Consider the following 26,849-nt stretch of genomic DNA (forward strand, 5'->3'; position numbering starts at 1 on the left):
CACCTCTCCATACCAAAACAGTTCATCCTCTAACATCTCTGTCTTGATCTGAAGACCTCTCATGACAATGAACTTGCTACTTGTTGAGGAAGATCATCCCTCTTTGGGCCAACTGGTAGGTTGAAATTTTTCTTCATCTTGAACTTAAAATTTCCATCAACTCATCTTAGTTAATTACAGTACCATTGGCTCATCATCATACAATTATGCTAGTTTTTCAAATATTGAAACATTGTCACATTTCTCAGTCTTCACAGACATTTGTGAAGTGGACATTCTAGCCTTTATCATCTAAATACTACAGCTGGAGGAGAAAAAGCCTGAGGGAATTATCTGGATTGCCAACACCTTGCAGAAAAAGCCTGGAAACATCTTGCCCTGTTCATACCAGTGGAGGGGGCTTTCCAACACTGTATGTTTTCTGCCCTCTGGAACAAGATGCCAAGTTCTCTTTCTTCTCTATGTCAGCCCCCCATCATAGGAGGTGGCTTCCCTCAACTTCTTCCTTCAAGACAAGGTTTGTGGAGCTCTGCCATCCTTGTCAAACCCCTTTTCAATATCCCTCTGAAAATCAGTTCCTCAACAAACTCCAGGTACAGTCTAGCGCAATATGGCAAATACAGAGAATATGCCAAATGGGGAGGGGGCCGCCTCTTGCTTCCCTTGTTCTGGTCACTATTTTCAGTGCCAACTCATTTTTTTTTTGGCAGCAGCCACATCACACCACTGAGTCTAAACTTTTCGTAAAATAAAACCTTTGTTCTTACACAAACCATTAAGTCAGACTTTCCACCCCAAGTCCTTTCTGGAATGACATTGAATAAAGACAAAGAAATGAAGCAAGGCAGAGAAGGAAGGTTGGTTTTTCTAGCCAGTGGTTCTCCACTTCAGCCTGCATTGACACAACTAGAGGGCTTATTAAAACATCTCTAGAGCTTCTGATTTAATAGGGATAAGAGGGGCACAAGAACTTGTATTTCTAACATCTTCCTTGGTGATGCACCAGCTGGTGGTCTCGGGACCACTCAGAGAACTACCGTTCTAGTATATACTGACACAGTTCATTTTTGAATCTAAATGCAAATTATACATATGACTCCATTAATTTTGAGGTTCTTACTTGAGCTGGGTTTTTAGCACTTTAGAATCTCTCTGAACCTTAACTTTGCTATTCAGCATCTCAACTATCCTTGCCATAGTACCAGTCACTATGCATCCAATATCTTCATCGGGTTGTTGAAGACATTCCATACCCTCTGTGGTTCCTTAGATTTCTTTGAAAAACCCATGGAGTTTGCCAAGTGCCTTTGGAAATCATTAGTGTAGGGAAAAGGTTCCTACACTAGGCTTTGAAGTCAGGCAAACATAAACCATCACTTCCTGAGTATGATAATCTCTAGGTCCACACATATTGGTGCAAATGGTACTATTTCATTCTTTTATGGCTGAGTAATATTTCATTGTATATATCTTGTGTATATTATTGTATATATCATTGTACCACATCTTCCTTATCCATTCATTTATCAATGTTAACTTAGGTTCTTCCATGTCTTAGCTATTGTAAATAGTGCCACTATGAACATTGAGATGAACATATCTTTTCCCATTAGAATTTTCTCTGTATATCTACCCAGGAGTAGGATTGTAGGGTCATATGATAGCTCTATTTTTAGGAGCCTCCATACTGTTCTCGATAGCTGCTGTGCCAATTTACATTCCCAACAGTGTAGGAGGATTCCTTTTTCTCCACACTCTGTCCAGCATTTGTTATTTGTAAATTTTTTTATGACTAGTGTGAGGTAATACCTCACTGTAGTTCTGACTTGCATTTCTCTATTAATAATAATTGGGGATATTGCACATCTTTTCATGTGCACATGGCTGTCCTCTTAGAAGGACACTGCCCATATAAAATTAGAAGCCTACCCTATTCCAGTATAACCTCATGTTAACTAATTACATCTGCAATGCACCTATTTCCAAATAAGATCACGTTCTGAAGTGTTGAGGGTCAGGATGCCTATGTATCTATTTTGAAGGGATATAATTCAACTTATAACAGTAGATGTTCATACATTACACAGGGTTGGGTATTTTCAGATGCTCAATCTGATTAGGAAGTTCTTCAAAGCAAAAAGCACTTTCTTATTTTTCCAAAGAGTATTTTCCACTGCAGTTTACGTGATCCAACTTTGATAAATTCTTATTGACTAACAGACTTCATTAGAAAGACATATATGATCGAGTAACATATAAGCCCCTGAACAATCAACCTTTTAGAAGTGATAGAAACTACTTCTCAGAACTTCATACATACATATGACACACACTTCACAGAGACTTTATAAATAGACAGACATCTGTATCTATATATCTTTATCTCTATCTAACTATGATGACAAAGAATCACCAGACAATGTAAATGATTTTATACTGCATTTTACCTTACTTAATATATTTCATTGTGGGAATGAAGATGATGACAAAAAGCAAGAGAGCTGAATTTCCAAGTAATAGAAAGTGGGGTCTTAGAGCAGAATTGGGTAAAGACTTCTCTTCCATGAGGCATAAACATAACCCCCTCAGCCCTGTTTAACTGCAGCCTCCTTGAGCAATGCTGGGTCACCTTGTGGGTGTCTAACAAGCTCACATACTGCATGAATCCTTCGAAAAGTGGCCTAACAGACCCAGCTCTTAGCCTCCTTCTCCCATCGCCACGTCCTGCAATTGCCATGGCTCTCCTGTGACAGTATCCCTCTAGGGGGTTGTAAGGAATACGTACTTCATAAGAGCTTCATGAGATCCTGTATAGTAGAAGCCTACAGAATGCACATCAACTTTGAAAGGAAGACTCACCTGACAACACAGTCTCTTTGGAGCTGAGAAATCTACATTATTATGTCTGATATTAACTCTTTCTCTTTACTGACCAAAGTAATGCACATCGATATGCTCTATGTTACACAGATCCAAGTGCAATTAATAAAGTATGGCAGACAGAGGGCTTTAATGACCTTTATGGAAATGATACTTGCAAGCTACACATATACACACACAGCACACAAATGTATATCCACACATATATACACACTCATACATACACATACACAATATATTAATATATACAAAGACATGTGCTTAGTCGTTCATTTGTGTCCGACTCTTTGCAACCCCATGGGCTGTAGCTCGCCAGAATCCTCTGTCCATGGGGAGTCTCCAAGCAAGAATACTGGAGTGGGTTGCCATGCTCTCCTCCAGGGGATCTTCCCAAACCAGGGACTGAACTCAGGTCTCCTGCATTGCAGGCAGATTCTTTACCAACTGAGCTACCAGGGAAGCCCACACACACACATACACACACACACACATATACATACACACACACACACACACACACACACACAGAGGAAAGCCTCTCCTCTCTGATGGAAACACCTCATAATTCCCTATTGTTTCCTTCACTTTTTTTCAGACTCCATACACTGGCCTTTGTGCTGACTGCACATCTGTATAAACAAGCAAATGCATCTCTACAGGTCTGAGGGATGAAGGAGTCCTTTGTGTAAATGGAAAGTCTCTGATGCCCTGCAACTCAACAGCATTCACAAGACCATTGGATGTAAATCACAAAACAGAGAAAATGATTCGAGCAGTCACGAGTCACATCCTCACAGGCAAGGAAAGAGGAACATGCCTTTCAACCATCAGTGATGGAATCTGAAGGGAAACAAAGTCAAAACCATAGGTGTAGTCGGTCCTTGGGGCCAAACCACACAGCTCAGTACTGAGGATGCTGCTAATGACCCAGTTGTTTCCTACCATGGGGTGAGCGAGTCCCGCCAACAAAACTTCAAGCTCTCTGAGGCCATATCTTCATTTTCTCATTCAATCTCCCCTTCCAATTCTGCTGCAACTAGACACGAACACACATATACTTAGGGAACACACTTCCAACCCCCTTCTCCTTCTTCCTGGCTCCCAACAACCCACATGGCCTGTACTATAATTCAAGTCCCAGCTCACATTCAGCTGAGCCCTTTAATTTAGGGGGTGTGACTCTAAAGTAATGAGTCTAAAAAAATAAACAGCCTGTCTTTTCTACCATGTTGCTGGGTTACCCAAGAGTATCAATTTCACTAATTTATTATATACATATGTATGCATTTTGTCTACATGGTTATTATTCACTTAACCAGAAGTAGCTCTGAATAAGTAACAGAAAATGGGTAGCTATCCATGCTTCTTGCTTCATAAATAGCTACACAGCTATGGTTAAAACAAATCTAGCAGAATTTCCAAATCCAAATAAATGACGTTTCTCCAGAGTCCCCTGATGATGTTACACTGTTATTTCCACAGTGTTCCTTGTACTTAAATCTTAGTTTGAAATGTTCCTTCAGGGTATTCAAAGACGTTTGTTGAGCATCATCTATGCACTAGGTGCTGCTCTGGGAGTTGATCCCCAGAGGTGCAGACAAGATCAAAAATAAGATGAAGATAGAAAAGATCAAGTGTACCACAGGACACGGGTATGGAGGAGAAACAAACAGTGAAGAACGGGGATGGTACATGTTGGGAAGAGGGACCTTGAGACTTCACACAGGGTGGCCAAGGAGGTCTCTGAGTGAGTGACATTTGAGGAAAGATCTGAAGGAATGATGAGACAGAGGCTTCTGGGAAGCAGAAAAAAGCACTGTGGGTGGAAGGAACAGCAGCTGCAGACGTGAGGAGGAGGTGAGCCCAGGGTGTCTGAGGAGCAGCAAAGAGGGAAGGATGAAGAACCCCCCTGAGTGGCGGCAGTCACGGCTGGGGGACGAGTGAGCAATGGGTCAGGGACGGCCTCATGAGGTACAAGAAGGCTGTTGGCTCTTACACAGAGTGAGGTAAGAAGCCACAACAGGGCTCTGGGCAGGAGATTTGGATCTGAGCAACCTCTTGGGAGAAATCAGCCCCACTGCTGTGTTGCAAATGGCCTTGAACGGGGCCAGGGTGCAAACAGTGAGATGAGGCCATTGCAAAAGTCCAAGTCCTGGGACCAGTGTAGTAGAGGCAGAGAAATTAGAAGTGGTTGGATTTTGGATCTATCCTTGAAATGCTTTAAATCACATAGGAAAATCAACTTAATTATTTTTATTTTCAACTTTCATTAAAACTTTGTTGGCTGGGACTTCCCTGGTGGTCCAGTACTAAAAAAAAATTAAATAAAATCTGCCTTCCAATGCAGGGGATGCAGATTTGATCCCTGATCAGGGAACTAAGAGTCCACACGCTGCAGAGCAACTAAGTCCATGCACTACAACCATAGAGTCTATGGATCGCAACTACTGAGCCCATGTGCTCTAGATCCCATACAGTGCAACTAGAGAAGCCTGGATGTTGCAGTGAAGACCCAGCATAGCCAAAAACAGAAAGTGTGGAAATACTGAAATAAAACAAATTTCTCAAAAAAAAACAAAACAAAACTTTGGCCATTTTCAAGAATCAACAGGATCTTTCAAAAATATAGATTTGTCCCCATTGAAGGAATTCACAGTTAAGTATCTGTATGCTCTAAACACAGTTCTAAAACAAAAATTCCCCCAAATATTCTGATTACTGTTGCTACCAGGAAATAAACATATATCCTTCTTTGGAACAATTTTTTCCCTGGTGGAGTTATAGAAAAATTGGCATACAATTACAAGATGAAAATAAAACTATTGAAGTAAACACAGGAAGCAGGTATCAAGTCTATTTGTGTGTTGGTGAGGCAGAGAGAGGCACAAAGACATCCTCACTGGCGTCGGTCATTCTGTAATGGTTTCTTCAAAAAGAAAAGCCAGAACATCACAGAGTCAACTCATCAGAGCTGCATCAGAGTTCTGATAAAGCAAACAACCAGAGCGCTAACACCTTGGCTGTTCCCATAATCCTGCTCTGCTCCGCTGATCCCCGGAAATGGGTCAGAGGGGACCTCGTCCAACCAGAGATGAATGACATCATCCAACCAGAGACGACTGACATCATCGAGGAGTAGTTTTACGATCACAAACCCACTCTAGAGGAAACATAAACAAGTTCTAGATGACAAGCAAAACCCTGATGAATATAATCCACTCCTGACACAACCAATGTGCCAGACACGCTACAGCGGTGCTCTCTTCACGGCAACTCATTAGATAAGAACTGTTATCTCCCTCAGATGATGAAAAACTGAGGCTCAGAGAGGTGAGTGATTTGTAAGACCAGAAAACTAATATTAATAAACAAAAAAAGGCAAAAGGTGAATCCAGGGCTGACTGGCTGCAATGTTCCTTTTCTTTCCTACCCAGAGCTACTCACCAGCAATTGAATGAGACCACCACCTGCAGAGTGAGTTGAAAATATTATTTAAGGAAGTCCTGAAGCAAACTCCTGGGACAGCCGCTGCACACCCAGGACCCGGAGAGCTAGGGCCTAAGGTGAGAGTTCTCATTACTAAGAGACTTTGAAAAGATTGCAAATGTAAGAGATGGTTTCTGATAAAAGTTCAAAATCAGTGCTTTGGGAATAATAATACTACTAATCATTGAGTAGACTCATTGTGCTAGAAATTTCCATGCATTTGCTCATGTCTTACAAAACCCTGGCCAACTAGGTGTTTTTATTTACATTTAACAGATAGAGAAATCATTTCGGTGCTGTGCCTTTCTCAGATTCCCCAAAGTCACACATGGAACCACACCGGCCCAACTCCAAAGCCTGGAATCCTCCTACCGGTAGGATAAAGTAAGCAACAGCACAGCCTCTGGGGCTAGGCCACCTGGGTTCAAATCCTGGCTCTGTCTCTTCCAAGTTGTGTGGCCTGGACAAGTTGCTCAACTTCTCTGTGCCTCTGTTTCCTCATTTGTAAACTTAAGATAATAATAGGATTATTATAATGATTAAATGAATCAATCATTATAAAGCACTTAAAATAATGCCCTGCACATGGTTAGTAATGCACATGTCAGTGATAATTATCAACAGGGTTACCAAGCCGCATTATGCAAAAGAACAGAGAATTATTAGTTACAATTGCATGATTATTAACATTTTTTTTAATACAGTGGGGAAGGGCGGCTGTTTGCACCACTTTTGGGGTTCTGTCTGCTCACAGGGTTCCTAGACTCTGGGTAACGTCATAACTTAATGCAAATGATAACGATCCAATTTCCTTATGAGGCAAGCATGTCATTCGATCAGTTTGCAAAAACCTGAGATATTAATAGCCTTGTGCAAACAAAGTGTTTATTATACCTCATGGCTTTTTTTTTTTTTTTAAGTGGGTTACTATACCGCGTGTGTCTCCAACGTGGCGCCAGAGTTAGGATCAGTATTAAGGGGATTGTATGCTGTAAAATTCTGGACAACAGGAGCACAGTATAACTTTTTTTTCAGTGGCACTTTTTGCAAGTCTAATTTAACAGTCAGTTTTCTTGGCTGATCTCTTTATATTTTATAAACCCTTGGGCAATATGAGAACTGAAAGCTGAACTCTGTGTGTGTGTGTGTGTGTGTGTGTGTGTGTGTGCATGCGGCACGATGGCACATATCGGCATGTGAACATGCATGGGTTTGGGATCAGGAAATGGGTGCAGTTTTCATTAACCCCATTAAGCACTCTGGTCCTTGCAATGACAAGAACCTCATCCTTCATTCTGCAGTTTTGTTGTTGTTGTTCAGTCACTCAAGTCGTGTCTGATTCTTTGTGACCCCATGGACTGTAGGGCGCCAGGCTTCCCTGTTCTCCACTATCTCCCCGAGTTTGCTCAAGTTCATGTCCAATTAGTCAGTGATACCATCTAACCATCTCATCCTCTGCTGCCTTCTTTGCCTTCAACCTTTCGCAGCATCAGGGTCTTTCCCAATGAGTTGGTTCTTCGACATCAGGTGGCCAAAGTATTCGAGCTTCAGCATCAGTCCTTCCAGTGAATATTCAGGGTTGATTTCCTTTAGGATTGACTGGTTTGATCTCCTTGCAGCCCAAGGGACTCTCAAAAGTCTTCTCCAGCATCACAGTTTGAAAGTACAATTCTTTGGGGTTCTATGGGGTTCCTTCCTTCCTTCCTTCCTTTCCTTTCCTTCTAACTCTCACATCCATACATGCTGCTACTGCTAAGTCGCTTCAGTCATGTCCGACTCTGTGCGACCCCATAGATGGCAGCCCTCCAGGCTCCGCCGTCCCTGGGATTCTCCAGGCAAGAATACTGGAGTGGGTTGCCATTTCCTTCTCCAGTGCATGAAAGGGAAAAGTGAAAGAGAAGTCGCTCAGTCGTGTCCGACTCCTAGCGACCCCATGGGTCTGCAGCCTACCAGGCTCCTCCACCCATGGGATTTTCCAGGCAAGAGTACTGGAGTGGGGCGCCATTGCCTTCTCCATCCATACATGACTACTGGAAAAATCATAGCTTTGACTATCTGGACCTTTGTCAGCAAAGTGATGTCTCTGCTCTTTAATATGCTGTCTAGGTTTGTCATAGCTTTTCTTCCATATCACTAGATGACTGGCATCAATTCTGGTACCAATGCTAGGAGGCGCTCACTCCGAGTTTTCTGTCTATGACCCTGTACAGTGTGTTGGTGTGGCAGATTAAAGATGGGTGCAACTTCTTTGACACTCTTTCTATCAAGAGATGGGGTTTATTTCCTTTCCTTTTGAATTTCGCCTGGGTTGTAGCACATTTGATCAATAGAATAAGGTGAAAGGGAAGCTGTGCTAGGTTTGGACCTTGTCTTTAAGTGGACTGGCAGCTTCTACCTTGGACACTTGGGCCCAGGTAAAAAAGCCTGACTCCTCTTCTGGAAAGACCACATGGGTACATCCTGAAACTACTTAGAGAGGAGGAAGGGCTCAGTCATCCCATCCCAGCTCCAAGCTTAGAAGCAAATGCATCATAGATCATCCACATCAGCCCAGCTGCCACTGAGCACCATCAAGTGACCCAGGTCAAAGCCACATGGAGCAGAAGAACAGCCCACTCAAGTCCTGCCCAAGTTTCTGACTCCTAAAAATCAATAAAAAATTGGTATTTGAGGCCATAAAATTTGGGTTAGTCTGTTAAATAGTGACTAATCGAAAAAGTTATAAAGGTACAAACCTTATTATCCTAGAGATGATAAAGTTTGAAATGAGCAATAAACAGACCCACAGACAGAAAAAACAATCTTATGATTACCAAAGGGAAAAGGGAGGGGGATAGGTGTAAATGAAGAGTTTGAGGATCTACTGTACACCACAGGGAAGTATATTTAATATTTTGTAATAATCTATAAGGGAAGAGAACTTGACAAAGAATATATATATACATATATATGTATATATAAAACTGAACCACTTTGCTATACACCTGAAACTAACACAACATTGTAAATCAACTTGACTTCAATTTAAAAAAAAAAAGGGCAGTAAGTGTGGAAAGGGTATAAGTTGGTGAGAGGAAGCTATAAATAGCTGGAAGGTCCAAGGTCTTTAGAGGTCAGCATCCCTAAATACAAGTATTCCTTGGTGGTCTCATGTGGCCACAAGGTCATAGACACCCTTAAATAAGTTATTAATTTCTTGGTGACTCATTTCTTCGCTTGTAAATTTGAGGACTTAGCCTCCTCCAAGGTGGCAGATTCCCTTGCTCACGCTGGCGATATCCAAATTGAAGAAGATTCCTCTTTCCTATTTTTTCCCCCTCTTATAACTCTGGGCATGATTTTAATCATAAATGCAAGCGTGACTTAATCAAATAAAGATGTATTCAATTTTCCAAAAAGGCTGAGAGCTCTACTGAATATTAGTAGGTTCAAAAACATTCCCAGAGCACTGGAGCTTTATCGGAGCACATTTCAATAAAGACTGCCTTTGGCGTAGATCTCTAAAAATACAGTAAGGGTCACTGCTATGTGGAAAAAAATTTCAGTTTTCCTCTTTTTCCCCTTCAGATCAGAAGGCTTTATTCCTTTCCTATTCCATGTGATATTGCTGTCCATCTGAAGTTATATCATGATCACACCAGTATATGCTCTTTGGAGTCTGTGAACATAACAGAAGTCAAGGGTAGGAGGAGGATAGGATGGTTTTATGTTACCACCATTCATCACGGCTCTGACAGACTATTCTGTAGAGAGGGGAAAGAGAGAGTCACCTTGCCAAACTAAACATGATTTCCACAGAAGCTCGGGTGCCTTGACTCTCCCGGGCAGGAAGAAATCAACAGATGCAGAACCCTGGATGAAACTAACGCCGAGCTTGCTCCCAGAAATGCTATCTTAGGTCTCTCCTGCCTGGGATTCTGACTCTAGAAAGAGTAACCATCTACACGTATTGGACAGAATGACCCCCAACCTTGGTATATGTTTTAAATCTGTGATGCCCATGGTGAATGACCGCATCTAAATCACAAGGAGAGCTCTTTCCAAACACATCTGTCCACAGGGTGAAATCAGGAGGGAAATCTTTTCCTCTCCAGGGACAATCAGAATCTCCAGGAAGGAGGCCATGGGCAGGCCTTGTAGAAGCTCTCCCAGGGCTTTTATAGGTAGGGGAGTATCTCCTACACCCACATGTGAGCGCGCATGGGCACACACCCACGTACTCTTCCCCTGCTTAAAATCAATGTCTTGAATAATCCTAATAAATCATCCATACAACCACCTAAACACCCTGAAAACCTCTTCCTAGTGGTCCTATCTTTCTTCCTCTAGGAAGGAGACTGTCAGCTATGTGTTAAGTAATACAGTAATCAAAGGGCATCTAGAAATTTCAGAGGCTTTGTCCTTCTGATTAGTTGAGCTCTCCAAATAGCTAAAGATCTGTCCATTTAAGTGTTTTATTTTTCAAAATAATCTTTAAGCAATTTTGGATATAAAACGCTCTAGCATTTTATGGCATGTGTTCAAGTTATTACCTGAATATAATTTAGCCTCACCTATGTAATTCAAGGCTGTTATCATAAGCATCCATTTCTGTCCCCTGACAGAAGGGAGTTTTATACCAGGGAGTTTTACCACTGAAAGCTGCAAAGACTTCCAAATGCACTGAAGGCAATTGGAAAGTTGGAGAAAAACAAGCCAAAATGGGACTTCAAATGAGGCCACATCAGGTATCAGAAGGCAGGTAGGGTGCCACAGAGACAAAGATTGGGTTAACTACAAACAGGATAAGATTTAGGAAAATTGTCCATAAGAGACATTGCATTCTGTGACTTGACTCTTCTGAACTGGCATCACTGGGGTGCACTGGCAAACACTGCAAGTCTAAGGGTTCACCTCCTCCTATCAGAGTGTCCTCCTCCAGCACTCCTTCTGATCCAGTGCTTCAAACTTCTTGGTTCCAGAGAGGACCAAGGGCTGCCTTTCCAGTGAGTCAGCTGCATGTGAGCTGTGCCTTCTGTGAAGGTGTTCAGGGATCTCTCTGACTTACTTCTGGACCTTGGCTGTGTTTCAGGAGGTTAGATTGCAGCATAGCTGAGCTCCAGATAGATAAGGAGATGTTAGTCTTCCTTATTTTCCTTAAACTACCTCCTTCCCAGATTCCTGTGTTCAGTGACATTGAACAAACCCAACGTCACAGTCTCCATTCAATGGGCTTCCATCTTGAGCTGTATCTTTTCCAGTTGTTGTTGTTCAGTCACTAAGTCGTCTCCTTGAGACCTCGTGGACTATAGTTGGCCAGGCTCCTCTGTCCAGGCAAGAATACTGGAGTGGGTTGCTATTTCCTTCTCCAGGGAATCTTCCTGACTCAGGGATCAAACCCGTGTCCCCTGCTTGGCAGGCAGATTCTTTACCGCCGAGCCACCAGGGAAGCCCCATCTTTTCCAATTTGGGGACTTTAATTGGAACAGAGCTTGCTGCTCATGTCATGGGGTGGCCAGTGCTGCAGTAATCTCTGGGAAGGTACACATCCCCTGAGGACTCATTAAGGTCCTCTAAATTCCTGCCTCCAAGTACAGATCCCCTCCTGGAGATGAGACGGCCTCTGGGAGGAAGACAAACCATTAGTATGCCACTATCAGAGGTCACACCTCAGGGCAAAAAGTCAGGAGCCAAAGAATAATAGTGATTTAGCAGCTTATGTTACAGGCAACAAAACCTAACAAATGTTGCCTTCAATTAACTGAAGTCACATGTCACATAATTAAAACAGGGCCAGAGAGTACAATCCATCTGTACAGGGAGGCATGTAAGAACGTCTTAATTGAAAAAAGAAGAAAAAGGAGGACAGGGAATCATGTTTTTAATTTTCAAATCATCTTATAATTTCTCTGACTAACTTTGATCAAGCTGCTTTTTCAGAGAACTCAGTCTTTGCTTTCCCTCCAAATATCACTCCACCCTCTGGCCGGCCTAGTTTCTCTTATTTTTCTTCTATTCTGGCTGATTTTGAGGCAAAGAGGTAGGAAAGCATTTGCTACAAACAGCAAATGTGGTGAGGAGTGAGCACTTGGGAGTCAGAGTTGGACTTGTATCCCAGCCCTGCCCCCTCCTAGCTCTGTGACTCTGGCCAAGTGACTTAATTTCTCTGTGACTCAGCACCTTCTTCTGTAAAAAGAAGAAAGAATACAGGAGTAGAAAGAATATTTTAAATGGGTGAAGGTGGTCCAAACGCACCAACTTCCAGTTGTAAGATGAGTAAGTTCTAGGGATGTAATGTACCACACAGTGACTGTAGTTAGCAATACTATACTGAATATTTGAAAGTTGCTACTAGAGTAAATCTTAGCAGTTCTCACCACAAAGAAGAACAGAAGTGTGAGTATGTGAAGCAATGGTTGTTAACTGAACTTATTCTGGTGATCATTTTGCAATATATACATATATTAAATCCTCATATTGTACACCTTAAACTAATGCAATGTTATGTGGCTATTATATGTCAGTAAATGGAAAAAAAAGATGCCTCATCATGCAAACTTTATAGCAGAGCTGTGAGAACAGAGATAATATTTATAAAGGGCTTAGCAGAGGATCTGGTACACAGAAAGGTGACTCGGTCTGAGCTTTTAGAACACGCCTTAAAATTTGAAGGTCTCCAAGGAAGGTACCTGAGGATCCATTATAATAAGTAAGAATCACTTTTCATGAACACACTTGTAACTAGTATTTGAAAACTCTTTTAACAGCTTTAATTTCATTCTCTGAGATTTCAAAACCAACATTTATTTGTATGATAATTTTTCCAATTTCCTAATAAATGCAAAGAAAAATCTTCACCAACTTTCCAAACATTTACAATCCAGGACAATTGGAGGTTTCCACCTACAGATGTCAATTCCTCTCATTCCCTCAGATATGCTTGCTTCTTAGTCATATTGTCTCACATGTTTCCTCCATAGCATTGGGTTTCTTGGGCCTGTTCTTGACCCTGTTTTGTCTCCCTTTACAAGGGAGGGCAACCCTCCTTCCTGAGTCTTCCCTGGAGGACAACCCTCTCCCTGAGTCTTTCCTCACCCCCTAGCACTGAGCACCATCTCTATGGTACCTTCTATAGGCCCCCTCAAAGGAGATCCTGTTTTTACACAGGTGACTCCTTCTGTCAAGAATGACCATCCCTCATCCTGCTTTAACAGATGCTTCTTGAGGCCCCACCCAAACATCAAGTCCATAGTGAAATCTTTCCAACTCTGCCCCCTACATACCATGTTTGTATGACACTATGACATATTCACCATGACCATGTCTGCCTCCCCTACCAGACTCAGGGCTTTCAGAACAGTGCTTTCATGTGCATCAGAATCCCCTAAAGATCTTGGGTAATGCTGATGCCACATGAGTAATAAGCTGTTAAGAACATCTCTCACATCTCAGTAACTTGGCATCATCACCATCATCACTACCATCACCATCATCATCACCGTCATCATCACCATCATTCATCACCATCATCATTCATCACCATCATCACCACCATCATCATCACCATCACTGCCATCATCACCATCATCAACACCATCATCATCATCATTATCTTTTGACACAGCTGCCCAGCAGCTGTACTTAGGGAGATGAGATTCCAGGGCTGCCTGAAATAATGGAGGGCAGAGGTGAACAGAAGATGTGCATTTGGTGGGGGGTGGACTGGAAAGCCTGAGTAGAATCAGAGAAGAAGAGGAGGCTGGATGAGGTTAGTGAAGAGACAGGAGGTAGCAAAGACGGGAAGAAAAGAGAGTAAAAAAGATGGAGAGGAGACAACAGGATGGGAAGAAAAGGAGAAAGAGATGGCCATCAGATGAGAAAATAAAGGTAGCTGACTTCTCTCTTTGGGGCAGGATTGGTCCTGCACCATCTAACTTTCCAGAGTAGGGGGTGAATTTCAGGACTGGAGTCTTCCAGAGGATGATCATTGTAGCCATTTACACTCAGAGCTTCCCCTCTTCATGTTAAAGATTCTGCCTTCCTGAGCAACTCAGGAGTGAGCTGTCGCTGTGAGAGGAATAACAAATGAGGGTCTGTCCCATGATTGTGAGTATAGAAAATGATATATCAGTTCAGAAAAATCTCAGCCTGTAGTAAGTCCTTTACCCTAAGACTCAAAACTCATTGTCCATTCAAACAACCCAAACAAAATTACCTGATACAGCTCGATCCGTTGTTCAGGCACTCTGGCTTTTGGGTTCTGTAAACGAAAGACTCTGAACTCGGCCTTCACCAAATTGGAAGCATTCTTCTCCATCGCGGAGACGTCAAATCGGACAATTCTAAAGTACGGCCGGTAGAAAGTGGGTGGGATGGCATCTGTAAAAAGTTAGGGCAATCATTGAAAATGATAAAAATCCATTGTTCTCTCACAAAATATCCTGCAGCATGAGACAGCCTTAAGAAACCATACGGGAAATATCTATAGAATGATTTTGTTTTCAATGGCCAATTTAATATCATTAACAATTGAACTAGTAAAAAAAAATAAACACGTGCATTTGGTTACAGGAGTAGTCGATTAAAAGGGATTAACAAACCACTTCCAATTCCATTTGAGGGCATGAAGTTAACCCTCTCCTTTGAAAGCTGACGGAGTGGTGGAAAATCCTAAATGGCTATGAACTGGAACAAGTTCATGACAGTTGATGCCTGGAGAAAGCTGTTAGGCTTGCATACACTTTAATCAAATGTGCCAAGAAAATAGCTCCTAATGGCAAGCAGTTTGCCCATGTATTTTTTTCCCTTGAAATTTTGGCACCCAAACACTCTACTCTCTCCAGGTTCATGGACTGCATCTTTTTTGGCTTCTATAATTTGGTCTTTGACACACATAGGACCAAATACACCCTCTAGTGAAGTTAGGGTGAGGACAGTTGAATGAAAATACACATACAGTGGTGATACCAGGTCCAGTCTTAAAATTCTTTATTCGGCATAAATGTTCACTGGTGGGAGGGAATCCTAGCGAATGAAGAGAAAGAATCAACCCCAATGCCTTCTGTTCTGAGCCATGAAAAACACAGATTTGCAGACAGCCCACGACAATTTCAAGTTTATGGGCTGCTAGAATTTTGCTGTTATTTTGAGGTAAACTGTCTTTGCCTTTGGATATATAACTTGGGGTTAAAACAAAACCAAAGCAAGTTTGAATTCTATCCCTATACTTCCTACTCAACACCCATTTATTAAGAACCTACACTGGGCAGGGCAGCTGTTACAGGTATGTTTCTATAGTATAGGTAGAATAGGTATATTCCTACAATACTCTTTGAAAATCTCCTGCAAACTTACTTTCATTATTCTGGAATGTATCATCCAACTCTGGTGGTTCAATGATTTTCTACTTCCACCTCAATTATGTCACTTCATTACAACGTAATCATTCTCAGTTTTTTTTTTAATAAATTTATTTATTTATTTTAGTTGGGGGCTAATTACTTTACAATATTGTATTGGTTTTTGCCATACACTGACATGAATCAGCCATGGGTTCACCTGTGTTCCCCATCCTGAACCCCCCTCCCACCTCCCTCCCCATCCCATCCCTCTGGGTCATCCCATTGCCCCAGCCCTGAGCATTTGTCTCATGCATTGAACCTGAAATGGTGTTCTGTTTCACATATGATAATATACATGTTTCAATGCTATTCTCCCAGAACGTCCCACCCTCACCTTCTCCCTCAGAGTCCATAAGACTGTTCTATGCATCTGTGTCTCTTATTCTGTCTCGCATATAGGGTTATCATTGATATGGCCCCTTACAAATGTTTTCTTTTTTGCGGGGTAGAAGGGAAGGGGGGGCTTCCCTTGTGGCTCCGATGGTAAAGAATCTGCCTGCAATGCGGGAGACCCAGGTTCAATCCCTGGATCAGGAAGATCCCCTGGAGGAGGAAATGGCTACCCACTCCAGTATTCTTGCCTGTAAAATTCCATGGATAGAGGAGCCTGGAGGGCTACAGTCCACTTACAAATGTTTTTATTATTTTGCTATTATGCTTGCTTATTTCATTTTCCCCAATGAAATTTTAAGAATCCTGAGGACTGACAGTATTTTCCATATATTTTTCCACACCTACTAGAACAGGAGTCTACACACATGAAGTTCACCAAATATCCACTGTTTGCATAGTTGGTCATCAACAGGAGTCTTGAAAGACTTAAGCATCTGGGTATTGGCAAGACTAGCTTCTTATTATATAAATGAACCATCTTGCTGATCTTAAAATAGAAATAAATACCTTTCATGATTTCCTGCGAAATCCTTGCTCTGGGATGATTACACTGAAAAATCGAATGCTAGGAACACACCAGCATTTCATCATCTTAAGAGCTCTGCACTTTTTCCCCTCACAGAGGCTTTTCCCCATCCTTTCCCCATGTCCCATGACCCTCAGAAAGCAGCTCATGGGGAAGTGATGCATTTCAAACCATGCTCTGCCTGATAACTGCTTCACAAACGACTGTGTGAACTGAAACTTTGTAGATCCAAAGTCTCAGAAACAATCAAACAAACAAACCTCCCTAAATCTAAAGCATCCAGGTTTCAGAGAAAAGAATGCGTTTGTGTAGACACAGGGCTGATGCACTGCATCACTACTGTGAAACATTTGCTGGACAGTTTCAGGAGGGCAAACATCACCCAGGCAGAAAGGTCACGGGAGCCCCCAGCACAGCAGTTTGAAAAGGTAGCTGCACTGACATTTCTTGTCCATGCCCCGTGTAAGACAATCTGTGAATGAGATACTGAGATGAACCAAAATGTCATTCAGTTACCAATGAGGGATCCTTCCTAGAATCTGCAGTGATGTTGGCCACAGCCCCCAAATCCAAATTTGTTATAGTTTGGATTTACATTGCTGTAGCATCTGGCTTTGGCAAAAAGGCATGCTTACTCACATTTTTGGTTGTTTTAAGATTGAAACGTAAAGTGTGGCAGGTCCACACTTTACTTTAAATATCCAACCACCTGTCTAAAAAAAAAAGAAGAAATCAACCTTTCTGCTGGAACATGACCAGCCCAGGTGACTGGACAGGCTGGTCCCATCCTGACAGCTCAGCTGAAAATAGGCTGGGAGTCCAGGCAGAGAGGCCTGGGAGGATGGCTTCACACACTCTCCAGGTTGGCCAGAACCTTCCACAGGCCTAGTCTCTGCATTTATCTTCTCAATGCCTCCCCATCAGAGAGCAGAAGCTTCAAACATGCTTGGAAAGAGCATCCTGAAAGGGCAAGGCTGCTTCAGTGGGTTTCCTGTCATTAGAAAGAGTAAACAATCTTGTCGGTTTCCCCCTTCCTTTTAGTGGAAATCACCTCCCCCCGCCCGGGGGGCCTACGCTACTTCCACAGACATGCAGCGTTCACACCCGGCCACCCCAATCTTATCCTTCCATCAAGTTTGTAAATAAGCGCTCTTGAGATTTATTTTTATTCTCTTTTGTGTTTATTAAACTTTGAACAATTTTTTTCCCTTTCTGGTCATCTGCCCGTACACACACTTGCTTTTTACAGCCGCTTCAGACCAGGAGGTCAATTTTGTTTCTCCTTCTTCTAAGCAAATCATCCAATGATCCGGTCCTAGGCTTTCGAGCTTTGAAGGGGTGTTTGCAAATATTTACGGGCGTCGCTGGATAGTTAAGTACGTTGTTCTCTTCTGCTCCCTATAAGCTGGCAATCAGCCATCCTCCCCTCTGGCCATGATAACCGTGTTGGCTGTTTTGACTGCCTGATAATACAAATCCACATATCTGGTGCTTGTTTTATAAGTCAAAGCTGTTCACGGAGGAGGTGAAATGACAGTTGGACATCGCTTCCCTCCCTGCCTGGGCTTTGGACTCATGATGCTGTGAAAGGACCAGGCCAGCAGGACACAGCAGCCTTTCCCAAACTACTGATCCAGCACCCAAGAGCATGAGCTCATTGGATAAAGACTGGTAACTCAAGAACTGACTACCACTTCTAAGGGTCGGTCCCAGCTGTCCCCAGCTGTCCTCTGCTATGGGTGACCAGCCCCCAGCCTGGCTAAGATACTTGAGCAACTTCCCAAATACTTCTGCACTGGAGGAAAAAATAAAAGTCACAGCAAATTGCTCAGACCCAGCTCATGATCCTGCCCGTACCTCACAGAAGCTCTCAGAGGCAAGGTGCAAAGAGCTGAACACAGCCCCTCTATACCAGCCTGGTGCTGAGGCTCCTTTCCCGTGCTCATATTTAATGGCTTGACCCACCCATCTGGCCTGGGAGGGATGCAGCTTTTTTCTCTACCTTCTGCAAGGACTCATTTCCCCCTTTGGAATGGGAGCTCTCTCTTAAGGCCTTTGGTATTTCAACTCAGCTTCTACCCCATTGCGAGGTATTCAGGGACTTGGGTTTGACCTTTGCCAACTTGCCCTCACTTATCCTAGTTGGCATTCTCCTCTTGATATCTGACCCGCTTTTTTTTTGGTTCCATCAAATGCACCTTCCACCAGCTCTGTGGAGTTCAGACACCAAACTGGTTCTGCTCCTCTACCCTACCTCCCCCTCACCCCTCACCCCCCACCATCCCATGTGCCTTCCTGTCTTGAAAAGGCTTGCACATAGAAGATTCCAGAATGTCACCCAGTGAGTGTGTTCCCCTCACCTCAAATCCCTGCTAAATCCCACTTAGAGGAATAGACAGAGGGGAAAAAAAGGAGGAAGTCTAACTACTGATTTCTAAAGTCTAGCACCTTAGAAATAAAGTACACAATAAATGTAATGAGTTTGAATAAACCCCAAACCATCCCTGCTCCCCCGACTCCCAAGCCGTGGAACAATTGTCTTCCACGAAACCAGTCCCTGGTGTCAAAAAGGCTGGGGACCACTGGTGTACAGAATGCCCAGTGATAGCGTCTGATCACAAGCTACTTTCATAAGCATTCTAGGTTGACTTGTCATCTGTTCCAAATAATTGATCAACTCATTGTAAACTGTCTCCTCCCCATGTTAGCACCTCGCAGTCAGCAATCTTCACTTAAGAGTCCTTTGGTTCCCCATGGCCCAGGGATGGCTTCATGGGCATGTGGACATGGCAGTTGTATCAGTTCCCAAGCTCAGAAAAGGCTCACACTGGAATATGATATTCTGTGGTCACCATCTTGAAACCCTTGATCATTTCACCTTTGAATTTAGGCTTTGAATGTGACATCTACTGGGACAAAAGGGCTGGAGTGGGGGCATGGAGCCTCACTCATGTGCTCTGCCACCCTTCCATACTCCTGGCCTCCCCAGAATTGGTGCTGGGTCCCCTCCACCCCAGACAGCCAGTGCCAGGCACCCATACCCAAAGCATCTCAGATAGGGCATGGGGGCAGCTGTTTCACCCGAGACTGGCAATGCAACAGCACAATCAGACGCAACTCAGTGGGAGCAGGGACCAAGTCCTGCCACAGTCCCATATAATTATAGGATCTGTATGCAGGGGGTCCTTTAAGGCCACCTGAAATTTTAACCCCAAATCAAAAAAGTCTTATCTATGTGGCAACAGAGACAGCATTTAGCTTTTCAGAGCCTGTTTCTTCATCTATATAACAAGGTAAATAATCCCCTACTTCATATGTACTGACTCAGGTTGTCAGGATCGCACAAATGAGCAGATGGAACATTCGAGAACTGGGTCTAGAACAAATTTCCTCTCAAAAAAGGTCCCTTCCTATCCCCTTTTCCATCCTTCAACAAAGAGGCTAAATGATCCTTGGGCCTTCCTTGAATGTCCCACAGAGAGAGAAAACTCTCTTACCACCTAACTGAATTAGGAGAGAAGGAGAAAAATGTCCTGGGGCAGTTTATCAAGGACTCTGGGTGTTCGATTCCTGCCCACTGCAGAGAGGAATGACAGTCACCACTGTACTCACAGACTCCCCACCACTTGACTTTAATATTTACCTGTTGCACTCAACCCTGACCATCAGAAAGGATGACAAGAGAATTCCATCCTCCCACCAAACACCCTCTGCATCAAACAACTCCACCTCCCATGATGATGCTCGGATTAGAACTGTTTAATAAATAAGTTAGTGAAAAACACAAACTGAAGAAAGGTCCTACAACATCACCAATATGTGAGGAGCTCTGGCAGAAAGAGGAGATTTGGAGCCTGAAAGAAATACCCAAGGGCATCCAGAGTTCAGCCTTTAGAGGGGCAATGCTTCAATCATCTCTACCTGCTGTCTATTCCCTATCGGGCTGTTTATACCACAAAACTAGTGGGAAAAAAGTGTGTGACAGATATTGGAATTGTGGGTCAAGTATCTCTGAGTATTTATTGCATTTACTAAAGCAGTGGTTCTGGAAGGGTGGTCTTGGACCACAGCATCTGCCTCACCTGGGAACCTGCAATAAGTGCAAATTATCCAAGGAAGCCTGACACACCATCAAAGTTTAAGAACCACTGTGCTAAAAGGTACCAGTTGGCTGCTAGCTGGAGAGGCCAGTGCTATTTAACAAATCAAGCACATTAGCAGAGGCCAAGAAGAAGAAGAAAGAGACCTTAATTTCTAACAACTGCTTTCTTGAAGCTGGCATTCCCCAAGGGAAACTGGGCGCTGGTCTCAATGTCCTTGGGGAATTTCTAGGATAAATCAGAGGGCAGTAGTTCAAAGTGAAAGGTAAAAGATATGCATGCTCAGTCACTTCAGTCATGTCTGACTCTTTGCGACCCTATGGACTGTAGCCTGCCAGGCTCCTCTGTCCATGGGATTATCCAGTGGGAGTGGGTTGCCATTTCCTTCTCCAGGGGAATCTTCCTGACCCAGGGATAGAACTCACATCTTTTATGACTCCTGCATTGGCAGGCAGGTTCTTTACCACTAGTTCCACCCATGAAATTAAAAGACACTTGCTCTTTGGAAGAAAAGTTATGGCAAACCTAGACAGCATATTAAAAAACAGAGACATCACTTTGCTGACAAAAGTCCCTATAGTCAAAGCTATGGTAGCTATAGTTTTTCAGTAGTCATGTATGGATGTGAGAGCTGGACCATAAAGAAAGCTGAGAGCCAAAGAATTGATGCTTTCAAACTGTGGTGTTGGAGAAGACTTAGACTGGGGACTCTACCCCGGTAAAGGAAATCAACCCTGAATATTCACTGGAAGGACTGATACTGAAGCTGAAGCTCCAGTAATTTGGCCACTTGACAAGAAGAGCCAATTCATTGGGAAAGACCACGATGCTACGAAAGACTGAAGGCAAAAAGAGAAGAGGCAGCAGAGGATGAGATGGTTGGATGGCATCACTGACTCAGTGGACATGAATTTGAGCAAAGTCCAAGAGAGAGCGGAGGACAGAGGAGCCTGGTATGTGGCAATCCATGGGGTCACAAAGAGTCAGACACAACTTAGCAACTGAACAACAACATGGAAATGAAGGATTGTTAGAGGCTCAGAGGTTCTGTTTGTCTTACTCCCTGAAGCACTCACTAGTTACCTGAATTTCATTCTATGTTTTATTAATTTTTATTGGAATGTAATTGCTTAACAATGCTGTGTTAGTTTCTGCTGTACAGCCAAGTGAATCAGGTATACATATATATGTATCTGCTCTTTTTTGGATTTCCTTCCCATTTCGGTCACCCCAGATCATTTAAGTAGAGTTTCCTGTGCAATACAGTAGATTCTCATTAGTTATCTATTTAACATATGGTATCAAAGGTGTATATTACTGAATTTTAAATACAAGCTAGAGTCCTTTGTAGGAGAGAAGTTGTAAGAGGCTTATAGAGCAACCCAGGGCCCTGTTGTTTAATGTAGATGTATAGTTCCTATGCTATGGCAGGGTTTCCCATGAGTGGGCAGGGGGTAATGCTCAATGCTCTGCATTTTAACAAACTCCTGTGCAATTCTTATGTACCCTAAAGTTTGAGGACCACAGAAGTAAACCATGGGCTTCCCAGTTGGTGCTAACGGTAAAGAACTCATCTGCCAATGCAGAAGATGGTATAAGAGACTCAGGTTTGATCCCTGGGTCGGGAAGATCCCCTGGATGTGGAAATGACAACCCACTCTAGTATTCTTGCCTGGGAAATTCCATGGACAGAGGAGCCCAGCAGGCTACAGTCCATGGGTTGTAAAGAGTCAGACACAACTTAGTGACTGGGCACACATGCATGAACACCCTAGACTATGGTTTATAAGTTCATTATAGACTATAGTGAACTTGGCTAGGCTTCCCCTTCCTTCAGTCTCATGAACTAGTTAGGGATGAATAAAATATGCCCATTCCCCCATCACCACCCTGAAAAGAACAGTTTCAACTCAGCCTCAGAATTTTATTTCACAATCCTCTCCCGTTTTCCAATAGCTTTACATGCTTCATTTCTGCTAAGGAGGTGTTTCTATCCCCATTTCACAGATAAAAAATCAAGAGCAAGAGAGTGAAATAACTTCTGGCTAAGGTCAAGGTAAGGCTGGCCTGTCAATCAAAAGCTCTGGCTTTTCACCATAATATCCTGCCTTCTGAGCAAAGGAGTCCCATGAGTCAGACATGAATCCAACCCCAGGCAGAAATACCAACACTCCCACTGGAATATTGTTGCAAAAATGGGCACAAGGAAGCAACTCCTGTACAACTGGAGATCTGTTTGACCTGTTAAAAGCTCCAGAAACCTGAATGCAAAGCCTAGTATTTTCATTGATGGTCCTTAAAAGAATGGCCCTGATACAGCGATCTGTGGTTTGCTCAGTGCAAAAGTTCCCCCATAAGAGAAACAGTGCCAAGGTCAGGATGGCCCACAATCTTCTGGACCCCCATAAAGATAGCATGATGCCTCGAGCCTGGGTAGCATCCACTGTTTCTCATCCCCAAGCTCCTCAAATAGAACAAACTTCTCATCCCTCTTTCCAGAAATGACTATACGTTCCCTAAAGCTCTGCAGTGATTCGCGCGGACTTTCAACAGCGCTTAATGAGGACTCCTCATTCCTGATGTCCCCAGCTTTGAGGGAAGTAGTTTGGGGTTCATTAGACATCCTCTGGGGTGCAGCAAGACAAGCAACCCACCACAGGGCCGGAGGGCAAGAATGAGCTGCTGTTTGTGTGCACGCAGACACGGCCAGCAAGAAACCAAGACAATTGTGTTCGGGGGTTTTCTCCAATTTGTCTTGGCACACGGGAGATGGATTTGATTTCACTACCACAGCCCAAGCACTGCTGACACTCAAGTCACAGCAATTTAATACAAAATGACTGAGGAATAAACAGCGCATCACTAGCGGTTGCTGATTTTCTCCCCGGCCATCCCTCCTATTAAGTGTAACCCAGCCCTGGAGCACTTTTGATGGAAACTGGGTATCTCGGAGAGGCAGATGGTGTCAGACTTGTCATGCTGCTGGCAGTCTGGAGTCTAACTGTGTCAGCATCAGCGTATGTGACTTGGCCCTCATCTAGCTACTATTTGAGACTGCGCACACTGTCAGCAGAACTGTTTTGGCCCCTTCTTACATGGGGCCAAAAAAAGAAAGAAAGTAAAATCACAATGATGCCAGCCCAGGGTGGTTGGTTTTATTGAACTATGACAGACACGGGGTTCCTAGCTTCGACTCCAAAGTTTCCATCACTTTCATTAAACTCCACTTACATGGAGACACCTATTCCATTTCGATTTCTCTACGTTTCTCATCGTGCTCAGGATTGTGTATGGAGAGGGCACCTGGATCCACTTGTGCAGGCAGGGGGACCAAGAATGGGACACACTCCTTAGGAATGATGTCACGGTGGGAGGCTCTCCTCCTGGTTGGACTAAGTGATCAAAGTCATCTCCTCTGCCATTGTCTCATCTTTAAATACATAAAACTCTTTTTTTTTATTTATCCCTCCTTGTGTTCTCTCCTTCCATTGCTCTACTTTCTCTCTCTTTTCTTATTTCTCTTATATCTGTGCTTTTTTTTTTTCCCTCTAACAAATGGGGGGCAAAGAAGTCATGACTCGATGACATAAGTTCCAGCAAGCTTCGGGAGTTGGTGATGGACAGGGAAGCCTGGCATGTTATAGTTCATGGGGTCGCAAAGAGTCGGACATGACTGAGTAACTGAACTGAACCGAACAGCCTTTAACGAGGCCAGTTAAAGGCCAGCTAGGTCCCACATGCCACAACTAAAGATCCTGTATGCCGCAACAAAAATCAAAGGTCACACGTGCCACAACTAAGGCCTGGCACAGCCAAATAAATAAATATTCTTTTAAATTTTGTAAAAAAATAAGCATCGATTCCACTAACAAAGTAAATTTGGAAATGTAGGATCTCACCCTTAATCTCTTCATGGATGAGAGGCACCTTTTATTTTTGATCTTCCTCTGCAGATTGAGAAACGAGTAAAATCTTGCCAGAATTACACAAAACACTGGCAAAATAAAGATGAAAATGTACCCTGTTGGACATTCTGGCTCATCCCTGTAGAGAGCTTTTCCACCCCAGAACAAACAGGCATTCCCCTTTCCAGAAACTCTGCACTTTCCCTGGAGCTCTGTGATGATTGGTGTGGACTGTTTGACATGCTTAATGGGTGTAGTGGCTCTTATTAGCTTGCAAATCTTTCTCTAATCTTCCCAAAATTATAGTGGTGATGCATATAATGGCCATTGCGTGTCTTGTAAAGGGAGCTCATGTCTCTGTGTTGTCTGTAAGCCTCTTGCTTGTGGCCTGACTTCTTTGTCAGGCAATCACCTAATTACTTGGAGGCACTGTGCTGGTTTGCTGCTCTGCCCTGGAGCTAAGCTAATAAGCGACAGGCACACCCTGCTAGGATTGCAAGCTATTTACCAACTTTACCAAGTGGGACAGGCTATTATTGCTGATGTATTAAATTCATGACTTGGGAGTGAGGACATGTGAAGAGGAAGAGATGGTCTGGATTATCTCGTTTGAAAAGGAAAGTAAATACAGCTAACATTGATTCTCCCTGAAACTTCATTGCACTTAGAAATGGGAACACATAAAGGGCTTGCCTGACATCTATTATGTGCTCTCTCCATGTTCCTGGGATCTAATTCCCTCTTGCTGCAGTGTTCTCTTGTCTCAAGACAAGACAAGACAAGACAAGACAAGACAGTATCTTCTAGAACTCTTTCAGTGACGGAGACCTCAAAACTCAAGCAGATGACCTGCTGCAGTCTCTGACAGCTCCAGCTGTACAACGAGTTCTTCCCTATGTTGGACTGAGATCTGCTTATCTCCAAGGTCTGTCTACTGGGGCTGGTGCTGCCACACAAGATGATTCACTCCCTTTTCCACTTGACCCTACTCAGAAATTGTGAGGCCAGATTTCATGTCTCCTTGCCTCCATGTCTGTTCTTTGCTAAGCAAACATTCCTATTGCTTTTTATTATGAGAGTCTTTTACCTCCATGGATGGTCTCCTCTCTGCTCCAATTTTAAAACTGGACCCTTAAATTTGAACATAATTCTCAAGTCAGAATAGAGTAGAATTATCACCTTCCTTATAGTCGAACTTATACTTTTATTAATGCATCCCAATGGCTAATTATTCTCATTCTCTCTCTCTTTTAACCTTTCCACTCATTTTTTTTTTCTATGTGTTTTGAGTGCATAATAAATTAGAAGTCTTCAGTCTTTTCCACACCACCTATATTTTACAGATATCATTATCTTATGTTTCATACCTTGAGGCTTTTTTCATACCCTGAGGCTTCATACCCTGTGCAAATTTTACAGTATGCCCCTATTCAATATGTATTTATTTGATTTGAGTACTCATTTCAAATATGCTCAGATGGATGTGAAATCTGATTTGGTGAACCTGTGTATTCATTTTGCAGAGGACACAGTCTTAAAATCAGAACTGTTCTGCTAAATGCCAGTCTTGAATCTTGACTAGAAAGATGGTAGGAAGTAAGAATTGCTTGAAAGGAATTTTTAGTTATCAGATATCTTTATTAGCATTTCAGTAGATGGCCATTCAGTACCTTACAAAGAATACCAGAGTTTCAAAAGATGGAGCTTTCTTAGGGTTGGTAGATGTATTCTCTAAGGGCGTGGACTCTTCCCCCATCCTGTTTGTACTGGCAACACAGCTATGGGCAATTAAGATATGGGAACATACAGGAATTATAGGAATCCAGATGAACTGTGGCATGACCGACTTCTGGAATGGAGCCGCAGGTGTTATGCTTGTTTTAAGAATTCTGATGCATTTGGGCGCTAAGCAGCTTTCTGTTTGAGGTCGAGCCACCATTTGCAAGAGGAGGAAAAACAGTCTTTGAAGTAAGAATTTTCAAGGCAGAACTAGACCACAGCTAAGTACCTTGAAATGTTTGAGTGTCTTATTTGTATTTATCTGACAGCAAGCCCTACCATCTAACTTCAATCTCGTGATTTTGGTGTATGGAGGTATAACATGCACACAGTTTCATCTGCTCGTAGAGACACTGGGAAAGAAAACTGATTAAATACTAGTAGGCAGGACCTCCACAGA

The 26,849-nt window shown here is 43.0% G+C and overlaps 1 protein-coding gene across 2 annotated transcripts in view; it reads right to left on the bottom strand.

Moving 5' to 3' along the window:
- Positions 1 to 26,849, bottom strand: part of TGFB2 (transforming growth factor beta 2) — an 89,168-nt gene that overhangs the window by 18,970 nt on the left and 43,349 nt on the right. For both annotated transcript variants that reach the window (XM_081485768.1, XM_081485766.1), the window contains one exon: positions 14,561 to 14,724. In XM_081485768.1, the coding sequence (XP_081341894.1) occupies positions 14,561 to 14,724 (164 nt within the window). The remainder of the gene's footprint in view (positions 1 to 14,560; positions 14,725 to 26,849) is intronic.

Source organism: Giraffa tippelskirchi, chromosome 5 (genome assembly GCF_054371585.1).
Source record: "Giraffa tippelskirchi isolate mGirTip1 chromosome 5, T2T-mGirTip1v1.2.pri, whole genome shotgun sequence".
In the NCBI taxonomy this organism is placed as follows: Eukaryota; Metazoa; Chordata; class Mammalia; order Artiodactyla; family Giraffidae; genus Giraffa; species Giraffa tippelskirchi.